The sequence below is a fragment of the Polistes dominula genome, unplaced genomic scaffold (genome assembly GCF_049000335.1).
Source record: "Polistes dominula isolate Pdom_NZ unplaced genomic scaffold, Pdom_raw_medaka contig_28, whole genome shotgun sequence".
NCBI classification, from domain to species: Eukaryota; Metazoa; Arthropoda; class Insecta; order Hymenoptera; family Vespidae; genus Polistes; species Polistes dominula.
In genome coordinates this window covers 2,861,902-2,882,338 of record NW_028300879.1, presented here as the reverse complement: position 1 = coordinate 2,882,338, position 20,437 = coordinate 2,861,902, and the positions used below count along the sequence as shown (strand labels likewise).

At 35.6% G+C, this 20,437-nt stretch overlaps 1 protein-coding gene and 1 long non-coding RNA gene across 3 annotated transcripts in view; one reads left to right on the top strand and one right to left on the bottom strand.

Moving 5' to 3' along the window:
- Positions 1-20,437, bottom strand: part of LOC149033627 (uncharacterized) — a 47,960-nt gene that overhangs the window by 16,323 nt on the left and 11,200 nt on the right. The window lies entirely within an intron of this gene.
- On the top strand, positions 1,975-6,086 carry LOC107065094 (uncharacterized). Of its 2 annotated transcripts, none has more exons than XM_015318433.2 (3): positions 1,975-2,348; positions 5,196-5,518; positions 5,655-6,086. In XM_015318433.2, exons 2-3 carry the CDS (start codon positions 5,362-5,364, stop codon positions 5,912-5,914), a joined length of 417 nt encoding a protein of 138 aa, XP_015173919.1. In that variant the 5' UTR covers positions 1,975-2,348; positions 5,196-5,361; the 3' UTR covers positions 5,915-6,086. The 2 variants fall into 2 exon arrangements, with proteins under 2 accessions (XP_015173919.1, XP_089028104.1); XM_089171978.1 differs by lacking the exon at positions 1,975-2,348 and adding an exon at positions 4,240-4,826.

The following is a 20,437-nucleotide window of genomic DNA, read 5'->3' as shown; positions in this document are numbered from 1 at the left end:
TACCGTGGTCAGATATTTTTATTTCTCCTTCCTCATGGTCCCGTTGCTTTTATTCAAGATGAAACCAAGAATTATTTGGAATGTGCAAGGGGATTCGATTCAAATTTTAGTGGTAGTCTGCTCTTATCAGATCAGCCAAAGAAATTTCTTGTGAAACATTCAAGAAGCTACACAGGAGAATATAGAAAATGGAAATAAAAAAAAAAAAAAAAAACTGACAGAAAAGAGAGCGTAAAAGGAAGATATAAATTTTATTAGAAGAAAAATGTTTTCTTAGATTTTTATAAAATACTATGAGAACAAATGTAATAATACGTTCGGTGTTGTTAATCTTTTGTTAGTTGAAATCGAATTATTGTAGATATCAAATGCGAGCTTTGAATACACGATAAGTAGGCATATTCGAGACTTGAATTTCATGCCGATGTCGTATGTCACTTTGTATATTCGTATTACTCATCCTCTATTTCTAGCAGAGAGTAATCGTATCTAGCTCGACATGTTGCCGACACGAATCTATGACAAATCTCTGACTAGTTTCCAATTTGTCTTCGTACCGAATGTACGTCAACGCAACAAGTTTCGAATTGATCATCTAATGCTAATACAAAAGGTGTAAAACACTGTGTTAGAATACTCTCTTTTTCTTTATCTTTATCTACATATGTTCTGTTATTTCAATTTTTTTGGCAATCAATTATAAATAATTCTACGCTATTACGATATTTTCCATTCTTCGTAGGAATGAAATTTTTCTTAAAAAAAAAAAAAAAAGTTCTTCCTACTTGCAACTTATTCCATAGAACTCAACGAAGTTTTCAAATATTCCTGAATGTACTTTTCTATTGGCGAAAGCAACACAATTTCATCGAATCGACGATGGCTGATATCTGATACGGTATCTCGATTTAACCACTTTAATTCGAGTATCTACTTTATCCGTTTGATATTTTTATCTAACGAAATGAGTACGGGTCTATATCGGTGATATCGCATAGCGTCACTTTTTATTTTTCTTGCTTTTTTTCTCTTTTTTCTCTCTCTCTCTCTCTCTTTTCTTGCGTTCTTTTCTTTCTCAATGAGAATATCTAATTTACCGTGCTATCAAACGATAAAAGATCATCGTGGATCTCGCGTGACGAAGAAATGAAAGTAGGGATTAGCGAGTTAACGAACGATAAATTTTTCCCCGACAAAAAAAGAAGAAGAGAGAGAGAAAAAAAGAGAGAGAAAGAGAGAAAGAAGAATATATTTCGATCTATCTCACAAAGGGTGTTCCGAGATAGAGAGTAACAGGCACGCAAAACGCGTTCTCCCGTGTCTCAAGAGGAAAATTAGCGATCAGCTTGTCGTTCGATTAACCTCTTCCTCTCCGATTTCCCGATCTCTTATCCTTTCCTTTCTTGAAACTCGCCGAATTACCACGAGACCGTCGATAACGTCAGTGCAAAAAAAAAAAAAAAAAGAAATAAAAAGAGAAAATGCGGCTGGTCAAATAAAAGACCGTTAAAGGCACCCTTTCTCCTTCCCTTTCGATATCCGTAACTTTGCAATCAAGTGGACTCGTTTATTCCACATCGCTTTCTACTTTTTCTTCTTCTATCCTTTAGAAGCTTTACCTTTTTTTCCCCGTAGGAGAGAGAACGATTCGTGTCTTGAATCTCGCTGTGAGATAAACTCGAAAGAAGAAGAAAGTTACGAAAAACGAATCGATACATAACAACTCGTTTATTACTTAATACCCATCCAAGTAAAAACCCTTTAACTCTACGTCTCTATTAAAAATCACGACACGAAGTGGTAACTCGATTAATTATTTTTTTTTAACCCTTTCACTCCGCCTCCTACCATCCCTGTGAAATCTAGCAAAATTTCTAACCAACGAAAGCGATTTCGTGAAACGATTCGATAGGTTACGTGAAATTTTGATAAGTATACGCGACTCGTGTAAAGTGGGTGGAAAGTTTGGATGCACGAGGGAACTTTGGATCCGGTATCGAGTGGACTCGAGGTACACTCGAGGATTAAATGGATCGACTCGTATGAGCTTCGAGTTAAGTTACGAAGTACCCTTCGACGGTCGAAAACGGGTACTCCCGCTCATCTTTTTGCTTATTTGCTTATGACAATTTGTTTTAGGGTTTTCTCTCTCTTTCTCTCTCTCTCTCTCTCTCTCTCTGTCTCTATCTTTTTCTCTCTCATTTTAACGAATCGATGCTGTAGATAGATAGATACGAGCTCTTTGTACCATAGCAGAGGAGGCCGTTTCGAGATAAATTGAGCTTTCAAGGAGACCGCTTCTACGATTGCCGTATATGTGAATGGGTTTGCAGTGCTTCTCAACTGAGGTGAGAGAAAAACGAAAACGACCTCTTTTCTTCTCTCTTTCACCTTCCATACCAAGCTCTACCCATCTACCTACCTACCTACCTACCTACCTACCTATCTACCTATCTACCTTTTTCCTGCACATACTCTCGTGCACCGTTCGATATGCAAAATCGCTGAATACGGCCGTAAAATGCAGGCGGCGTGTACGCCAATATGGCGAGTAGTGCGAAATCTCCAATGTTTTATATGTATGTCTATCTTTCTCTCTCTCTCTCTCTCTCTTTTTTGTATATATGTATATACATATGCATGCATAGGAAGGAGGATGGGAGCGTATGGTGGGTCAGACTCTTTATATTTCTTTTTTCGTCATTCAGTTAACGCTTAAACTTATCTACGAACTAGAAGAGAAAAGACCAGACTGATCCATTTCACGGATTTTCAGGATGCACGTCGATTCAACGAAAAACTCTAGGACGAGATAAACTAATCCGTGTAAGCTCGCGAGTTTCGAAGAAACCTTACGCGATGAAAATGTATTTCAAGTTTAATCTCATCTCCTTAAAACTTTGTAAGCAATTATCGTCGATGATTTTTACGTCTGATTTAATAACCGTAATTTATATTCTCTCCTTGAATTGCTTCTTTTTCTATAAAATACAAAACAATAATATTAAATAATAAATCTTATCATATGATTTCTAAAAAAAAAAAAAAAACGAAGATTCGAAAAGAAGATGTTAAAATCTGTTGGTAGGTAAAACGTAGGATTCTTTCAAAGTGAATCCAGTAAAATCGATATCGTCGAAACTCTCGAAAGCACTTTTCCGTTTTGGCGTTTGTTTAACAGCACACTGACAGGAGGCAGCCGTGAAGCCGTTGAATTTCCACTCGTAACCGTCGAACGATTTTCGACGATCATTCTCGTTCGATGCTCTGCGTCGATCGAAATGTCTCATTTCCTGAATCGAAACCAATTTCCGTGTCTGGCTCGCGAACGTTTGAGAATAAGATCTAACGAAAACGAGGATCGAGATTTGCAAACGATTCGATTCAAATTATGAACATTGTGTTATACTTGCAGGAAGCTCGACAGGTTTTTTATACTTCTGCCTTTTTTTCTATCCCTTTCTCTTTCACCATTCTTCTTCCATCTTCTTTTATTTTTTCTTCTTCAGCTTCTTCAGCTTCTTGTCTTACTTTTTTACTTCTCTTTTTTTTTTCTCTCACACTCCTTCTTACTTTGTACACTGTATCCCCTCACAACGTAACGAAGCGAATTCTTTTCCTCGTTACTTCGGATACCTCGTTACCTCGACGTGTTCAGGATGCAATAAAATTCTCCTGTGATCAGAAATTCCTTGCGTGCTTTCGAACAATGAAGCGTGATTAAATTCGAATTTCAAATATTATCAAGAACTTTTAGGATATAGCGCGTAAACGTTTCAAGCTCACCCTTTCGTTTATTTCCACTCGATTTATCTCTAACAGTGTTATTTATTGATATAAATGAGTAATATTTTCTTTATTAATAGATATTTACATTTACGATAAGTATATATGAAATTAACAGATAATCGTGAGAGATAATATCTTAAAATAAAATTCAAGGAAATTTCGTTAGGAAATATTGTTTCTTTCATTTTTTTTTTTTTTTAAATTAAAATAACCAATACAAAAATAAATTACCCTTTCTTGATCGTATAAGATCTTTCAATGTTTTTGCGCATATTCCTTAATTTATCAGAAACAAGCAATAATGTTAAAGATAACCAGTATCGTTATCAGAAATTCTAACAATAAAATAATCTTCAAATTATTAAACATTAATCTATAGCCAAATTAATTTTGTTCTATCGTAGAGGAAGATAAACGAAATCTATCGATAAGCCACTCTCTATCGATCTGCATTAGCCGATCATCCAAAATGCGAGACCATTGTCAACGAAATGAATAATCTGTCGATAACAAATTTCGCGATTTAGCGATAGAGAGAATTAACGCACGATTTGGTCGAATTTAAATTTGATCTTTATTCACGCATAGAACGAAATGTGCAGTTAATGAGGCGTAAATATTGTTCGCGATTGATTTCATCATACAAATCCGATCGTGAACTTTTGATCTTTTCGTTGTGCATTTTTCTATTCTGTCTCGTATCTCTCGAATTTCTTTTCATTTCCTTTCTTTTCTTTCCTTTTTTTTTTTTTTTATTCTTCTTTTCTTTTCTTAGTAAAAAGGCAAAAAGAAAAGTCGATATCGTGTTCTAGTCGTCGTGCCAACGGTATGTGTATATACTTTGCCAAAAACAGGTCGATGTCTTAAGGAGCCGAGCGACGGCCAAGCGTGCGTTGGAAAAACTACGATATGGAAGGAAACGAGTGGATAACGGATGAAGTAAAAAGGGTGAAGAACGGAAATGAGAGAGAAAGAAAAAGAAAAATACCGAAAGACAGAGTAGTAAAGAGTGACGTGGAAGGAAAGAGAGTGACTGAGTAAGAGGAAGAGAAATAGAGATAGTTAGAGAGAGAGAAAGATAGAGAAAGAGAGAGAGAGAGAGAGAAATAGAGCGTCGGCCCATTTTGTGAAAGCGTCGACACACACGTTTGTACGGTGGGTTGCCCGACAATAGGCATTGTGCACCCGCCATAACCAGGAACCAAACGCGACAGGAGCACGCCAGTATTGTCCGAGTGTCAGGCAGCCTCTCCCACGCTGCCCTCTTCTCCACCCCCGCCCATCGACGTCGACACCTCTTTCTTCCGTCTCTCGTTTAACCCTCTCTCTCTCACACTCTCTCTCTCTCTCTCACTTACAAGTCCACTTTTTCTTCGAATTACTATATTCTTTTTCTTTTCATTCAGACAATAGGAGCAGTCAACCATTCGAGGAATCTTTCGTCTACCAACGTCATAAGAAATCGAAGTTTTATTTATTGGTTTATGTGTAATTGTGTTCGAATATTATCGCTGTGATATCTCACTTTTCTGATTTATATATATATGATAAGAAATATGGAGCAAGAGCAAGATGGGAAGATTGAGTTTTAATGATATTGATAAGAGTAAATTTATCAGTCAGGTATATAAGGTAGAAGGCAGATACGTTTGCCTAAGTATCGAAAAGACAGTATACTCATTAACTAGTGTTATACTCAAAGTGTGTCTCTATTTATCAAAAATGAAAGGTGAGCACGTTACTTTAATATATAATGCGGTTATGAATCATGAATAATTCAAAAATAGACAGTTTCTAAGTTTTTCAGTTTGTAGATAATAAATCTATATGTTTGTGTGTTCTAATCCGTAAATTTAATATTTTAGTTATTTTCGCTATTACCATTTTGGTTTACATCGCTGTCGTTTTTACGGAGCCAATAATTGAACCCGAGTGTCCAGATGAGGACGGTCCAAATGCTACTCTGCTTAAGGATCCATATCACTGCGACTCATACTATGTTTGCGTCGAAGGCGAACCGATTTTAATGAAGTGTCCACCTGGTCTACATTTTCATGATGCATTGAAGACCTGTGATTATCCAAGGAAAGCAAAATGCAAGCCACTACCTTTACCTTCTTCTTAAATAATTATCATTGATCTCACGTATACGATTTAATGCGATCGATTTAGATATATGTCGTTCTTTACACAATTTTAATACTGCTTTTGACGTTATAACGCTTTATGTTTATTTATATAACTGTAATTCTTGATCAAAAAGAAAAGAAAAAGAAAAACTGTAATATAGATAAGAATTGTATTATATTTATCTTTTATCCAACCAAGTATTCCACTATGCAAATCTTTTCCTAAGAAGAAATAAATCGTAGGCATAAAAAAAGAAAAAGAAAAGAACATAATCTCTTCTCAGTTATATATATCTACCAATACCTATATTTGCACGTAATTTCATCTCACCACAGATCTAATAGAATCGAGTAAATTTGTCGTTAGAAGGAAATGAATGAGACGCAGCTAGAACGTATTTTTCGTTTAGTGAGCTCTTACCGACTTTACCTGCTCGTTTCATGACTTTCCTTGCAAGTCTCTCTTTCTCTTTCTCTCTATCTCTCTTAAGATTGCATTCCTTTCGTGAAGATCTTAGTTGGGAGATTCGAGGATCTTGGCTTTCAAACGAAGTCTCTTCAAAAGACTGTCCAATAAACGAGAAGGAAAGGTGAGGGGAGACGAAGTGCTCCTAGCAGCAGCTTCCAGAGCACAAGCTCCGTTCGCAATGTATCTCCTTTAGTTCGTACGGTGAGTGCATCTCTGGTATATGTGTACGTTAATTCGTCTTTACGGTGCCGCAATAGGGAGAGCTATCTCTCGCAGCATCCCTTTTCGTAGCATCTCACTTGCTCTTATAGGGGCAAGGGGTAGGGCTCCTGTTGGAACGTTAAGGGGTATATCTTGCACTGAGCGAAGAGCCTTTCCGTTACTGACGTTGTCGCAGTTGCTACTGCTACTGCTTCTGCTGCCACTGTTACTGGCCAGTTCCTTCCGTTTCTGGAGTACTTCGCTGCGGCAATTTAACGGCAACAGTTTAACGATGGCCCGTTTGTATTGTTGAACCGACACAGTGTATCGTGCCAGTGCGTTTTACACGCGATCTAACTGAGTCTTACCAACGTATATATATATATATACGTAAATGTAAGGGTATAGGTATATATTATATATATGTATTTATGCAGATATATGCAAGTAAAATTTTACGAAACACAAAAACTATTCAATTTGGTTAATTCGACGATAAATTTTTTTTTCAAAAAATCAAAGGTAATTTTCTTTAAACAAAACACTTGAACAATGTTTTAAAGAATCACAACAAATTTTCTTCTTCGAATTTGTATTTTCTTTAATGATCTTAGCCTACTAAAGCAATTGAAGATAAACATATCTGAGAGATTCGTTTGACCTCGATAAAACTATCGTGAAAAAAAATGTGTTCGATAAATAACAGTAGATAGTTTGACTACTTTTTAAGAAAAGAGAAAAAGAGGAAATGACTAATCTTAAACACTTATATTCATTTTACTTGAAAACTTTTCATCCATTAGGTACTTCCGCGTATCGGAAATGATACTCACGCATTATCGTTTGTAAATGTTAATTACTTACGCATACACGAATGGGAATGAGAGAGAGAGAGAGAGAGAGAGAGAGAGAGAAAGTACATGTTCGTTCAACCGATTAAAAGCCCGTCCAACGTTTGTATCCATGTACGTATCTATGTTTCACGATGACCATAGTAAGAATGACCTAGTGAGTGAATAGGTGAGTTAAAGGGAGAGAGACAGAGAGAAAGAGAATGTACGCGTTATGTACACTGTCGTAGGTATTGTTGTGAGGGACGTAATGCCCATGGCCACGTCTCATAACGTTTGAATTGGTGTAGCACGCACATGTGAAGTGGCAGCTCGGTGCATTACATTTGTGGGCCAAATAGTACTCGACCGAAGCGCCCAGTGACCTGCACTCTATCCGAGTTCACGACGAGATACTTCAAACAGCTACACGACGTTTACTCGTTCTCTTTTCACCCGTAGAAATCTTCGTAAGATCGCTGTCAAGAATCCAGGTATCGTTCGTACATATAATATTGATACGAGAGATTGGAAGGATTATATGAGAATAAACATATCGATCGAGTGACCAAACTTCGATATTTTCTTAATGTCAAAAACAGTTTGAAGAATTATTCTTAAAAATATTTCATCCAATCATCTCTCTCTCTCTCTCTCTCAATAGTTATTTATATTATGTGAAATAAATTTATATCGTGTAATACATTTAAATAAATAATATGAATTTAGTTAGGATGAATTTAAGCATAGGTAAGTATGTCAATAAATTAATAAATAAATCTTACGTCGATCGGCAGTTGTTTTATTTCGTATAAAAACAATGTATAGCCGAGGATTAGATGTATACTACTCTTGGTTGGAAGGAAGGAAGAAAGGAAGAAGGATCGAACATAAAATCAGAGTAACGATATTACTTACGGTCCGGCATGGTTCTCCTTTATTTATGAAAAAGTTAACCGAAGCACGGATACCCTTGGTGTTTTCGTAATAGCGAACTCGTCCTTTCGCAAAATAAAGGCAAGCGAGCGGAAAGGGGATTACGAAGAAATAAAAGTTTCACTAGCGGGCATCGTTTCGCGTAATGCGGAAACCGGAAGACCGTGGTGGTAACGACTTAGGGAAGAGGAAGGGAGGTAGGTTGAGGACGATGTGCGAAATGGGTTGGTACGATTTTCCTTCTTTCTTATCGTTACTCCTGGATTTTTCCGCACAATACGTGCCGCGAACTCGCGACGAGAATAACGAGTTTTGAGAACGTCTGGAAACAATGTTGGCTACGCTAAGATAACTTGGAATAACATCTAGAGCTTTAGAGATCCTCTGTTATCGAATCGATCGGTGACACGAGCGAAACGAAAGAAAAGTGGGGGGACAGTAAGAGAGGAAGATCTACGAAGAAAAAATAAAAGATAGAGAAAGAGAGAGAGAGAAAGAGAGAGAGAGTGAGAGGGGTGAGAAAAGAAACGAGAAGGATGAAGGAAGAGGAGCAGAAGGGTTTAAAGGAAGACTTCGAATCCCCCAAGGGATCGAGGTGTATCGTGCGCAAAGCAGGAGGATTCAAGTGAGAAAAAGAGACGAGAAGATGAAATGAGAAAGTCGAATACGGGTGAGAATAAGATAGAAAAGGGAGTAGTAGTCGTTGGTGAAAGTAAGGAGAGAATATAAGAGAAAGAGAGAGAGAGAAGATCTCATCAGAGCAGCGACACTTAAATTCCCTATTTCGTTTGGCGCTCAATGCTTCGCCTGAGTTTGTCGCCTCTTCCCCGTCTACATCTTCGACGTCGTCTACGTCCGCCGGTTAATGTCGTATTCTTGTTGTAAAAAGGAAAACGAGAGTGAAAGAAAGAGTGAGAGAGAGAGAGAAAGAGATAGAGAAGAAACGAACAAATCGAGCCTTCTTATCGGTACGAGTCAGCTACCGGCTGGCAGCTTCACTTACTCGTATCCCGTATGTTCCTTTTCCTTCTGCTTCTCTTCAACCTTCTTTCTTCCTTTTTCCCTCCTCCTCTTCTTCTTCTTCTTCTTCTTCTTCTTCTTCTTCTTTTCCTACTTCCTCTTCTTATTTCTCCTTTATCCCCTATCCTCTCTTTTTACACCATCCGTTTCGTACTTTTTTCAAATAGCTCGCTTTACTACTTCTCATTCCCCCTTCGTTCTTGAAACGATGAAATGTATCTATCTCGTCTTCCCAAAGAAATTATTAATGGAATCTTTTCTGTATCAAATTGGAAAAGCGATCCCCGATCGCTTTCGTTTTCACAAAAGATGTGTCAAAAACGTAGGTGATGTAAAATGCTACTACGATCACCATAGCTTGTCGTTGTTTCAAATTTCAAGCTTCGTTTTTCATTCTGTTTTTTTTTTTCTTTCCAACATCACTTCGATATATTATAAATTGATGCATAAAGCAAATTTATTACTGGAATTTACTTTCCTTTTCTTTTTTCTTTCTACAGGATATCCTGCATTATTTTCATTTCCATTTTTGCTTGGAGTTTAAGAAAAAGAAGTGGTATAAAACAAATATCTAATTTATGCAGGCTATTTTAGAAAGTGAATACGCTTTGTCAAAGGGTGTTCACAGCGGGTAGGAAGTTGAAGAATTAATAGGAAAAGATTTTTTTGAAGGGCAAAGGGTAGACAGAAAGGAATAAAAAAAAAGGGTAAAGAAAAGTTAAGAAGTAGAAAGAGAGGGTTTGAAAGGGAGAAGGAAAAGCGATTATAAAACGCTCGGATGGCGTGCAAGAAACTCGAAGGCCTCGATTGCACGAGACACGTAGGCTTTGCCTAGACTGGAGATTGCAGCTTTGTTGCGTGTCTCTTCGAGCTTGCGCATTTATAACGCGAGCAGTAATTTTTATGGGGTAACGCTTATCGCTTTCTAATCGTCACGATCACTTGTCTCTTCCTTTCCTTTCTTTCCTTTCGACGTCGTTCAACCCTTTGAAACTTCAGTTCTCTCGTTGTTCGTTGTTTGCTCATTGCCATTTTTTTCCTTTTTTTGTTTTATTTTTTTACCAAAAAGCCTTTACATCAAAATATTTCATCTTAAACGAAAAGCAATTATCAATCGATAATTACAACGATCAATTTTATTAAATCATCATTAAAGAAAGTATCGAATTAATTTTTACACCAAATGCATAATTTAATGCAATTTAAAAAAAGGATTGAAAGCAATTATTTTTTTTATCCCTGAAGTTTTCGTATACGGTGTCAATCCGAATTTGTCTTTCATTCTCATACATAAAACGTGTATCAGAAAAAAATAAAATAGAAAAAGAGAGGTAAGAGAGTGAGTTGATACAGAAGACGATTCGACCACGAAACGAGTACGAATAGTTCTCCGATGTCCCTCGAAGAAATGAAATTATCGATATATCCGTAACCAATAGTGTGCGTAGATATACGTCGAAGTAGCCACCGGTCGAGCACAGGTGGCCATTGGATATTGGTTTTGCTTTCGGATTCTGCGGACACCCTGTACAACGTTGGACGTAGAAGAGGCTCACCGTGGAGGGCAATTACCTCACTAAATATTCACAAGTTCATTACGAGCGAAGTTGGACCTAGTCCTATGTTCTCTCTGTTTCTCGTGAACAGCAAGCTCTCTCTTTCTCTCTCTCTCTCTCTCTCTCTCTCTTCATTTCTCGTCTCGTATCGTCTCCCTTTCTCTTTCTATCTCTCTCTTTACATCCACGCCAGTCTAACACGAGCAATGTGTTCCCAACGCACCGGTGAATTCATCTACAGGGCCGTAGCGAGTACGGCTTATGCCTGTATATGCAAGAGAACCCTAGACGCATGAGATATCTACCGTGAAACTTCTATGAGAAAGGCTTCTCCCGTGCTTATTCAAGTAGTAGTGGAATTAAACGCATAATGTCTAAACAAAAAGAAGAGAAGTGTAAGCGTTTGCGAAAACAACTACCCGGTCTGTTGCACCTTGCTTAAATATCAAAGGATTATACGAGATAAGACGACTATCGAGAAGGATCTTATAAAAGGTGATCTCGTGCAAAAAAAACCCTACGAAAAATCATAATATTTGTTTTCTCTTTTAATATTTTTCCTTTTGTGTATTTATATTACGATTATTTTATACCTATGTGTTATCGAAAATACAATTTTTGTTTTATTTATAAATCCGTATATTGAGTAACGACTACAGATTACTTTACTATATTTTAAATAAATATAATATTTTCGATTGTTTCGTAATATAATATTTTACAGAATATTGTTCGTTAAATAGCATTTATTAATTTAATAATAATTTTAATTTCTATTATGTGATTTTTAAAATGTATATACGCTCGCATTGTAATTTAATTTTCAATAACTTTATCATTTAATTCACAAACGAATAAAGCAGAATTTAAAAAGAAAAGAGAATTATTTCCGACTAAAATTAGTCAATAATGGAGTATGGGGAACGTGTAAATAAGAAATATAGAAATATAAATATAAATAGTCATAATCTTTTTTTGCATCTTGCTTTTAATTGTCCCGAAATGAATAAAAAGAACTGGATAAAATGAGAATGGACTGGGTCTTTGGTCGGTAGTATTTGCCAAAGAGGAAAATGAAAGAAAAAATATCATGTGTGTAGATGACACGTGTTAGAAGTGAAAGTCTTCAAAAGACTAAGTTTCGAGAGAATAAAGCGAAATAAAGAATTTAATATTAATTTTTCAATAAAATAGAAACATTTTTAAATAGAAAAAAATGACACGTTTGGTAAAAAAAAAAAAAAAAACAGACCACGCACCCTTTTTCTTTATTTCGCCCGTCGGTTCGTTTGTACCCTATTTTTTTGTCAAATACCTACGTGCTTATCTTTGTTTATTCTTCTACCTTTCTATCGCTCCTACCTACAAACAGGTATAGTATCGAAATTATTGTATATGTGTCTACGCTTCGTAGTATGTAATCGCACACAAACACACACATATACAACCAGGAGCGATAACTACGAAGCAGAGCATAGAGAGGAGACCGAGAATAGGAAAAACTATATAGCTATATTCTGTCTCATTTTCTCGCAGACTCAATTCTATATGTTTGTCTCTTTTTCTCTTCTTACTAAATATCGTGGCCGTTACATAGCCGCCCGCCGCTCCGTTACATCGCCGCCGCGTTTCATTTTTTTCAAATCACTCCCTATTCTAAAAAAGTTTTCACTTCAAAAAATTAGTTTTATTTGGCTTTAGTTCTTGGCCAATTTTTTTGCACACTTCTCTTGAACGATGAGCTTGTGCGTTCACGCGCAAGTTTTGCTTAAAACGTCAAGCCAGTCGTCGTGCTCACCCCATCGTTCAAAAACCTGCATTACCGCAACGTTTTCAACAAAGAGCTCATAAAAATTTAATAGATCGTCCGAGAGACCGGATGCAATGGCGACCGTTTTATGGCTTACAAATGCTTCGTTTGACCGAAAACAATTTAGTTGAATCGGGGGCTTCCAACGACATAAGCTCGCAATGGGCATTGGGTGTTTTAAAGTGCTTTTAAAGAACTCTCTTACTATATGGCTTTACTATATTTTTTGTTAATCATTTATCGACGAATTTCGAATGAAATAATTTTTAATGAAATGCTTTCCCTGAAGTAATCAATCAAAATATCAATAAATATCAGTTATAAACATTTCATCCAGGAACAGTATACCGCACGCCTATATTCTCTGTCCGTTACCGTTGGTCATGATCATGGTTTTACTGTCCCGTAGGTTCAACAGGAAACGATGCAATATTCTAGCCACGCGATATTCACGAGTGATAATTCTATTGTTTAAAGAGTGGTGTATGAAAAAGATTAAATAAAATTTAAAAATTACAAAAAAAAAATAATTACATAAAACATCGTACCTACAAGGAGTCTTATAGAAGCTCTTGTAATGAAAAAATGAAATAAAACGTAACATAGAAATAGTCCTAGTGAATAAATAAGATCATGATTATTTACATCTACTATTTAATGATCGGTTAAGAAGATTTGATCCGAAGTGGTACGTACTATCGCGATTATTGACAATAAGTCTAAAGTTCGTGATGACGTATTGTGAATTGATTTTCACCGTGTCATATATTGCTTATTTTTTTGTTGAGAGGATCACACGTCAGCTAGCCAATTCTACGATTAAAACCGGATCGGTTATCATCGAAGTGTCGGGCGATATTTCGTCCAAGTTTTTTATGTACGAGCACCGATAACTATCCCGCGTCGTTCGTTGAAACCTATGCAACGATTGATCGACAGCTACGATATCAGAAACACCGTTAGACTATTTACATGTATTCGTAGACCACGCGTTTACACTTCGGGGGCAGCCAATGGGAATGTTTTGTCAATATTCTCTTTTTTCTCGTCAACTATCTCTACCTATCTCGGTTTTCCGATGGAATCAATTTTTCCATAGCGCGCTCTGTCGCTTGGAATTTATTATAAAGTCCGGAGACGATTCACAAGTTCGCCGAACGTAACGCGAATTCGTTGCTACGGCTAAATGCCACTGCGCATTTAAACTACTTCAATTGGAGATTTAATCGGAGCTTTATGATCCGATAACCGAAAATGGCAATAGCCCAAAATTTAATCGTACCTATCTAATCTAGGAAAAACCGCGAAATGATTTAATCTCTCGTAAGCAAGATTAAGAGATTGAACATGCTATTTTAACAATAATAATAAGAACAATAATAATACTAAAAATAATATTAATAAAAATAATAAAAATAACAATATTAATAATAATAATAATAATAATATTAACAATAATAATGATAATAATAATAACATTAATAATAATAATAATAATGGTAAGAATAATAACGGTAATAACGTCCTTATCTTTGGTAATATTTATGTCGAGGTTGGAAACATTTTTGGAAAGCACCACGAAAGCCGTATTTTTCGATGCTAGATAATCCAAAGATACGGAAATCGTAACTCGTTCGTTCGTTCGTTCGTTCTTCTTCTATTACTCGTTCGAAAGTAGCTAGTAGTAGTAGTAAGATACCTACTTTCGCATGCCAGTTTCTGACTGTTTCCACTTCTACAGGATCGCGAACTACATATCATCGAGTGCATAATCCTATTGCCGATTTTATGAAGATATTGCGCAGATGCAAAAGGTGTCGCTGCCAGAACGAGCACCGTAAAGGAAAGGGCAATGGACCGTTCACTCCCCTCCCCTCCGAACTCGATTTGGATTTACGATATTGCTTTGAACGCCACCTGAACCTTCGATCCTAGCCTGGCTGGTACATCAACCAAGAGTACAGCTTATCCTATCCACCCTCCGATTCTTTTCCGACCTTCTACTACTCTTGTTTGTTTTATTTTATCATTTCCTTTCTTTTTCTTTTTTTTATCGAAACGAATAAGAACGAAGATAGATAGAAAGAAAGAAAGAAAGAAAGAAAGAAAGAAAGAAAGCAAGGAAGAAAGATAGAAAAAGCTATATTTCTTTTTTTGTTCTCTCTCTCCAACGATGTACATACGTACAGAATACTCGCGTGCACATCCGCGGTGGCTTCCATAAAATCGACGTATTTATAGAACGGACAGTTCTCATGGGTAAATTTATGTATTCACAGATAGCACAAGCTAGCGCCGGCAATATAAATGAGATTTTAAGTATACCTATCGTGAGCGTACTCGTGTTGTTACCTTCCATACCCAAATACATTGCGCGTGCGTGCGTTCCTATGTGCGTGCCTGCGTTGGGTACACGTGTACACGCAACGAAGACGACGAAGACGAAGACGAGAACGAGGACGAGGACGACGACGAGGGATACAACCTTCTCGTTGGGTTCTCGCTTTCTCCGCTTTTAAGCATATTTTCTATTTTCACCGGCGAAAGGGACGCGATAAATAATCGACGCATAAATCTCGTCGCGTGGCTCGGACGTATTCGATCGTTTAAAACGGCAGAGGGCGACCGCGCTATTATTTTCTCACCGTGCCTCCGCACAAACGTTGTTCCCTTTTCCTTTCACCCCTTTACCCCTTTCACTCACCCACTCTTTCTCTCTCTTTTTCTCACTCTCTCTCTCTCTCTCTCCACACACAAACTCTTTTTTTGTCTTTCTTTTTCTATTTTCCTCTTTGTACACTTTCTCTTTCTCTCTTTCTCTAGCGTTTTATTTCTCTTCGCACACTTTCACACGGATACTTTTCGAATTTTGCGAAAGGGTTTCACGGTAAATCGACGGTATAACGTTTTTCTCTCCCCGGGACGGAAGGAAAAGTTTGAAATTGAATTCGGCGCGTGATCGATCGACCGACGAAATTTAAAAGCTTATGTTATTTTTCCTCGTGGTTTTTAATGACGTCTCGTGTCACGACAATTTTTCGTCGACGTAACACAACGAGAGCGGAGAAAAAGAAAAACAATAACAAAAAGAAGAAAACAAAACGAGAAAAAATGGATAAATATAGGACGAGACGTTTTTTACTATCTTTGACTATCTAGCATGTTGTGTGTGACGCATTTAACATTACAACGACACCAAAATATATTTTATCGGATGCTTTTTTTTCTGATCGATGTGAGAAGCGAGACGGAAGAATAAGAAAGGCGCTTTATCATGATTCGTACGAAATGGAACACGCTTTGGCATAATCGTGAGATCTTTCTTCTTTTTCATTGTTGGTATAGATTAACGATATGTTATCGTTCCTTAAAAGAAATGTCACGAAATCTATGTGACACGCTTATCGAACCGTATTTTCGACATTTGCTTTAGTTATTATTAAAAATATACCCCTTATACGACTTATCGTCAACTACAATATTATTATACTCGTTTAGTACCTTATTTAAATTCTTTATAAAGAAACATACGATGTAATATGTGAAGAAAAAAAATAGTCGTCATAATCAGAGATTTTTAAATGAAGGACAACAGTGAAGAAATCTTATCATGCTTAGATAAAATGATAGAAGAAAACGTGTCGGTTGTAAGGAGCAAACGAGAGAAACCAACACTTTGCGAATTTCATTAAAAGCACAACAGCGAAAGGGCTAACCCTGTTGTTAGGTTCACGACGAAAAAAAAAACGAATGAATTTATAGTTTTTAATATTTGTTCATTGTATCGTCACAGTACGGTAGCAATGACGAAAGGAGCTATTGCGACAATGGTCTTCATAGTCGAAAAGAAGCTGATGAAAGAAGCTTGGTTTAAACGTCTTTTCTTGGGCTTGGATTATTAGTTGAAAAGAGCTCGCCATATTTACCAACAATACTTTTTCTCTTCAATTCGAAAGAAAAGAACATTTTTATATAAGAATTGTCGTTAAGAAGTAAGAGTATTTTGTGTTTTCTTTTCTTTTTCAACTCTTTAATATATCTACACTGGTAGAACATTGGCTGGAGAAGGGAAGGAAGAACGGGTAAGGGTCGAAATCAAAACGGACGATATCAACTCGACTAGACTGCAGTCGGTGTTGAAGGAAAGACATCTAGTAGGTACCCTATATATAGGAGGAGAATGAGGAGAAGCAAGTGAGCTTGTGCTCTTCGAGAGGTGTAGTTGTAGAACGTTCTCTGTCCGTAACGTCGATGAATAGAGAGGTAATGAATCGCAGTGGACACCAACACGGAAGAGGCGAGGCGATTCTAGGCATTGGTCTGGTCCTCCTGTCTGAAAAATATATAACCGAGGGATACCTATACCTCTATACACCTTCGCCTATATTCTCCGTGATGTGTGGCCTAACTGAAATGGTTGTCTAGTATCCCAACCTATACCAGGTTGGTGTCCTCCAGTATTAAAGTTACCCGACGAATCTAGAAATCCTATCTTCCCTCCTTCAAGCCTATCACGAAATTCACGGTAATCCCTGGCTGCAAATCGAATTGGTCACCGGAAACGACTCTACCTCAACGAGATTCTTTTCCATCCTTTCCTATTTATACCTTTACTTCCGATCCTTTCGCCTGACCTTTTTATCGCTCTTCCCTTTCCTTTATTTTTTCCCTTTTTTTTTTTTTTTACCTCTTTTACTAACCACCATCTCTTTAGACTTCTCTTTCTCTTTCCATCTTTCTTTCTTTCACTTAAAAGGAGCTTTCGTTCGTACTTGGTCGGTCGATCGATCGATCGAATTCGGGATTACGAGTACGAGGGAAATCACTTTGCAACGAGCTCGCCCACCAAGAGAAACGCCTCGGGTAACCTTTTAGAAATAACCGAATCATTTAGATTTCAAGGAACTACGAAGATAGCTGGCTAGGAAGATGTAGCGAAGAGAATCCGAGAAAGAACCTTCGTCGTCTTCGGAAGGAGCTTTCAAGAGAAACTTACGAAAGGAAAAGGAAAACAATTTTATCAAATCGTAAAGAGGAGGAAGAGGTGGGACCATACCTATGCTCACCTGCAAAGTCGATCGTGGCTTTTTCTTAAAGCTGATTCGCACCTAGCGTAACGGGATCTGCTTACAACGCAAGAAAATTCTCTCTGCAAAACGGCAAATTGGAATATACGTTGACAGAAATTGCTAGTATTATTTTCTTTTTATCCTTTTTTTTTATTTTTTTTTTATACAGATTTTTGTGTAATCATTTCAAACAAAGTAATACTATTAACCGTGCTTTATCGGAAATTCATAAAATTTCTTCCATTTATACAATTTTTATTATCAGAAGGATTAATCAATATCGAATAATTATATTTAAACTACTTGTACAAACGTCGTCTAATGAATCACCCATTTTTGTATCAACGATAGTGTAATTAATTCGTTTAAATTTACAATAATAAAAAATAATGAATACCTATACCTGGCGTATGTTAAGATAAAATTGTCTTTTGATGGTGTGTTAGTAAAATTGAGTTATGAAATGACCAAATATATGCTCGATGTTAGAGATTTAGTAACGAGAAATATTTCAGAAAGAGTTCATAATGTAGCATTCAAAGGACACTGACGACATTTTTCATTACTCGTTTCTTTTTTTTTTTTTATCTTTATTCTAAAAGCAGCAAAAGGTTATGGCTTTATTTCAGAGTTTCTCAACCTTTAGGTCAACCATTTAATATTGCGTTTCATTCAATTTTCAATAGATTGTGAAATTATATTAGCTTACCTTAAGCTCGTGTAAAGAACAGATAAAACAATTATGGCTTTGTTAAAGAATTCTTTGTTTTATCATAAATTTCATTGATCAATATCTGATAATGTACTTTCAAATATATATGTCTGTTATTTTAATCTGTTTTTACTTTTATCGAAATGTTAAATTATTTATTAAATATTTATAATTGAAGTTTCTTCGGTTTCTCCATTAATATTTTATCTGATTGTAAGGAAAGCGTTTCTAAGAAATCCGATTTTGATTGCTACTCTTATATAAGATCAGTTGCTTCATCTAAATTGATTATAAAAGTAACTACGAAATAAACAGGCGGAAATCGTTGTTAAAAATTTCTAAGATAAGATTACGTAAAGTATTCTCTTCGATTGACTTACAAAGTAAAAATTTTCTAAATTTTATTATATGTTTAGTTCATCATTATGTTGTGTCACTAACTTATCAGAATAGGTTCTTAAGTAAACAGATTATTTTATAATCAGCTGTACATGACGATAAGGTAAGATATTAAAAATCTTATGTCTTATATGAAAAAGGTTTAAATGTAATACAACGATTACTTATGTCTATTATTCTATTTTTTCTTCTATTTTTTATATTTTTATTTTTCATATTTTAAATTTTAATAAATGTTTATTCTTATTCTGTTTTTTTTTTTAATTTTATTTTATTTTTCATCACTCTCGTCCTCTATTTTATATAGAAAGGTCAATTCATTTTTAATCCTAAAAGTTTAAAACTGTGGTATAAATTGTTCCAGCGTGAAACGAATGATATGATTGCGACCATGATTGTTAAAAAATAAACATTATATTTTTTATGTACGAGTAAAACTGAATTATTTTGTTACATAGTCAGTATGATGCACTACTACCTACAATTTTATTGTGATATGCGTTCAAATATTTGTTTTTTTTTTCTTCTTATTTTATATTATTTTCATTGAAATTCAATAATATTAAATTTATAGACATTTTAAAGTTTTCATTAAACTTTTAAATTGAACAGTTTTATTTTATCGCGTGTGATTAATTTATCGCCATGAAAACGGTAGGTAAATTTTAAAAAGCAAACGGTTTAAAATTCTGTTAAGTTTTCTTTTTTTTTCTCTCTTTTTAGCTTATTAGCTTACATCTCTTGTTTAAGAATGAGTAAACACATTAAATTATGTTTCTTTTTTTTTTTTTTTTTTTTTTTATTACTAATAGAGAAAGGGGAAATTTTCAAGAAACTACTCCGGATAATAAAAATGCAGAAATTCTCGGTACTTTCTAGAGAGCTAGTATTCGAAAAAAAAAATAAGGGAAAATAAAACACTTATTAAAATACTTCTAAATTTGTTAAGCTTACCTATAGCAATTTCTATTTAAAAAATATTATGTTAACATGTATATCTTAAAAACAACCTCTTTGGAAAATGTGTATTGTAATAAATATTTCATTTTTATTTCAAATACATTATACTAGAACATTTTTTTATAAAATTAAAACGACCAAGGGGATATTCGATTGTAAAATTCAAAATGAAACACACAACTGATGTTGAAATATTTGAAATGATACTTTGTCTAAGTTGCATTTTATTTCTATGTAAATTGAAATTATAAAGATTTGCACCTTATTACTAACAAATATATTGGATCATTTGATCAAAAGGTTGAGAAACTCTGCCTCACCTCTTCTATTACATACGAAGTAACAGAGCGTTATAAAAACCCCATAAAAAGCTGTTTTTCGAGTGTCGACGGTGAATGGGATGCTAGACGAGTGACGCACAAATGCATCCAACCTCGCTTTAAACGTCATCGTGATATCCTATGCATTTTAAAAATGTTTTTATAATACATTCTAGACATTGTAAGTCCGATTTTATGTCACTTTTCTTGATCACGATATTCAGCTTGTACGTTTAA

Coding starts and splice junctions, on each gene's coding strand:
- LOC107065094 (XM_015318433.2), top strand. CDS start 5,362: ATGGGAAGATTGAGTTTTAATGATATTGATAAGAGTAAATTTATCAGT. Junction 5,519..5,654: donor CTATTTATCAAAAATGAAAG/GTGAGCACGTTA, acceptor TTAATATTTTAG/TTATTTTCGCTATTACCATT.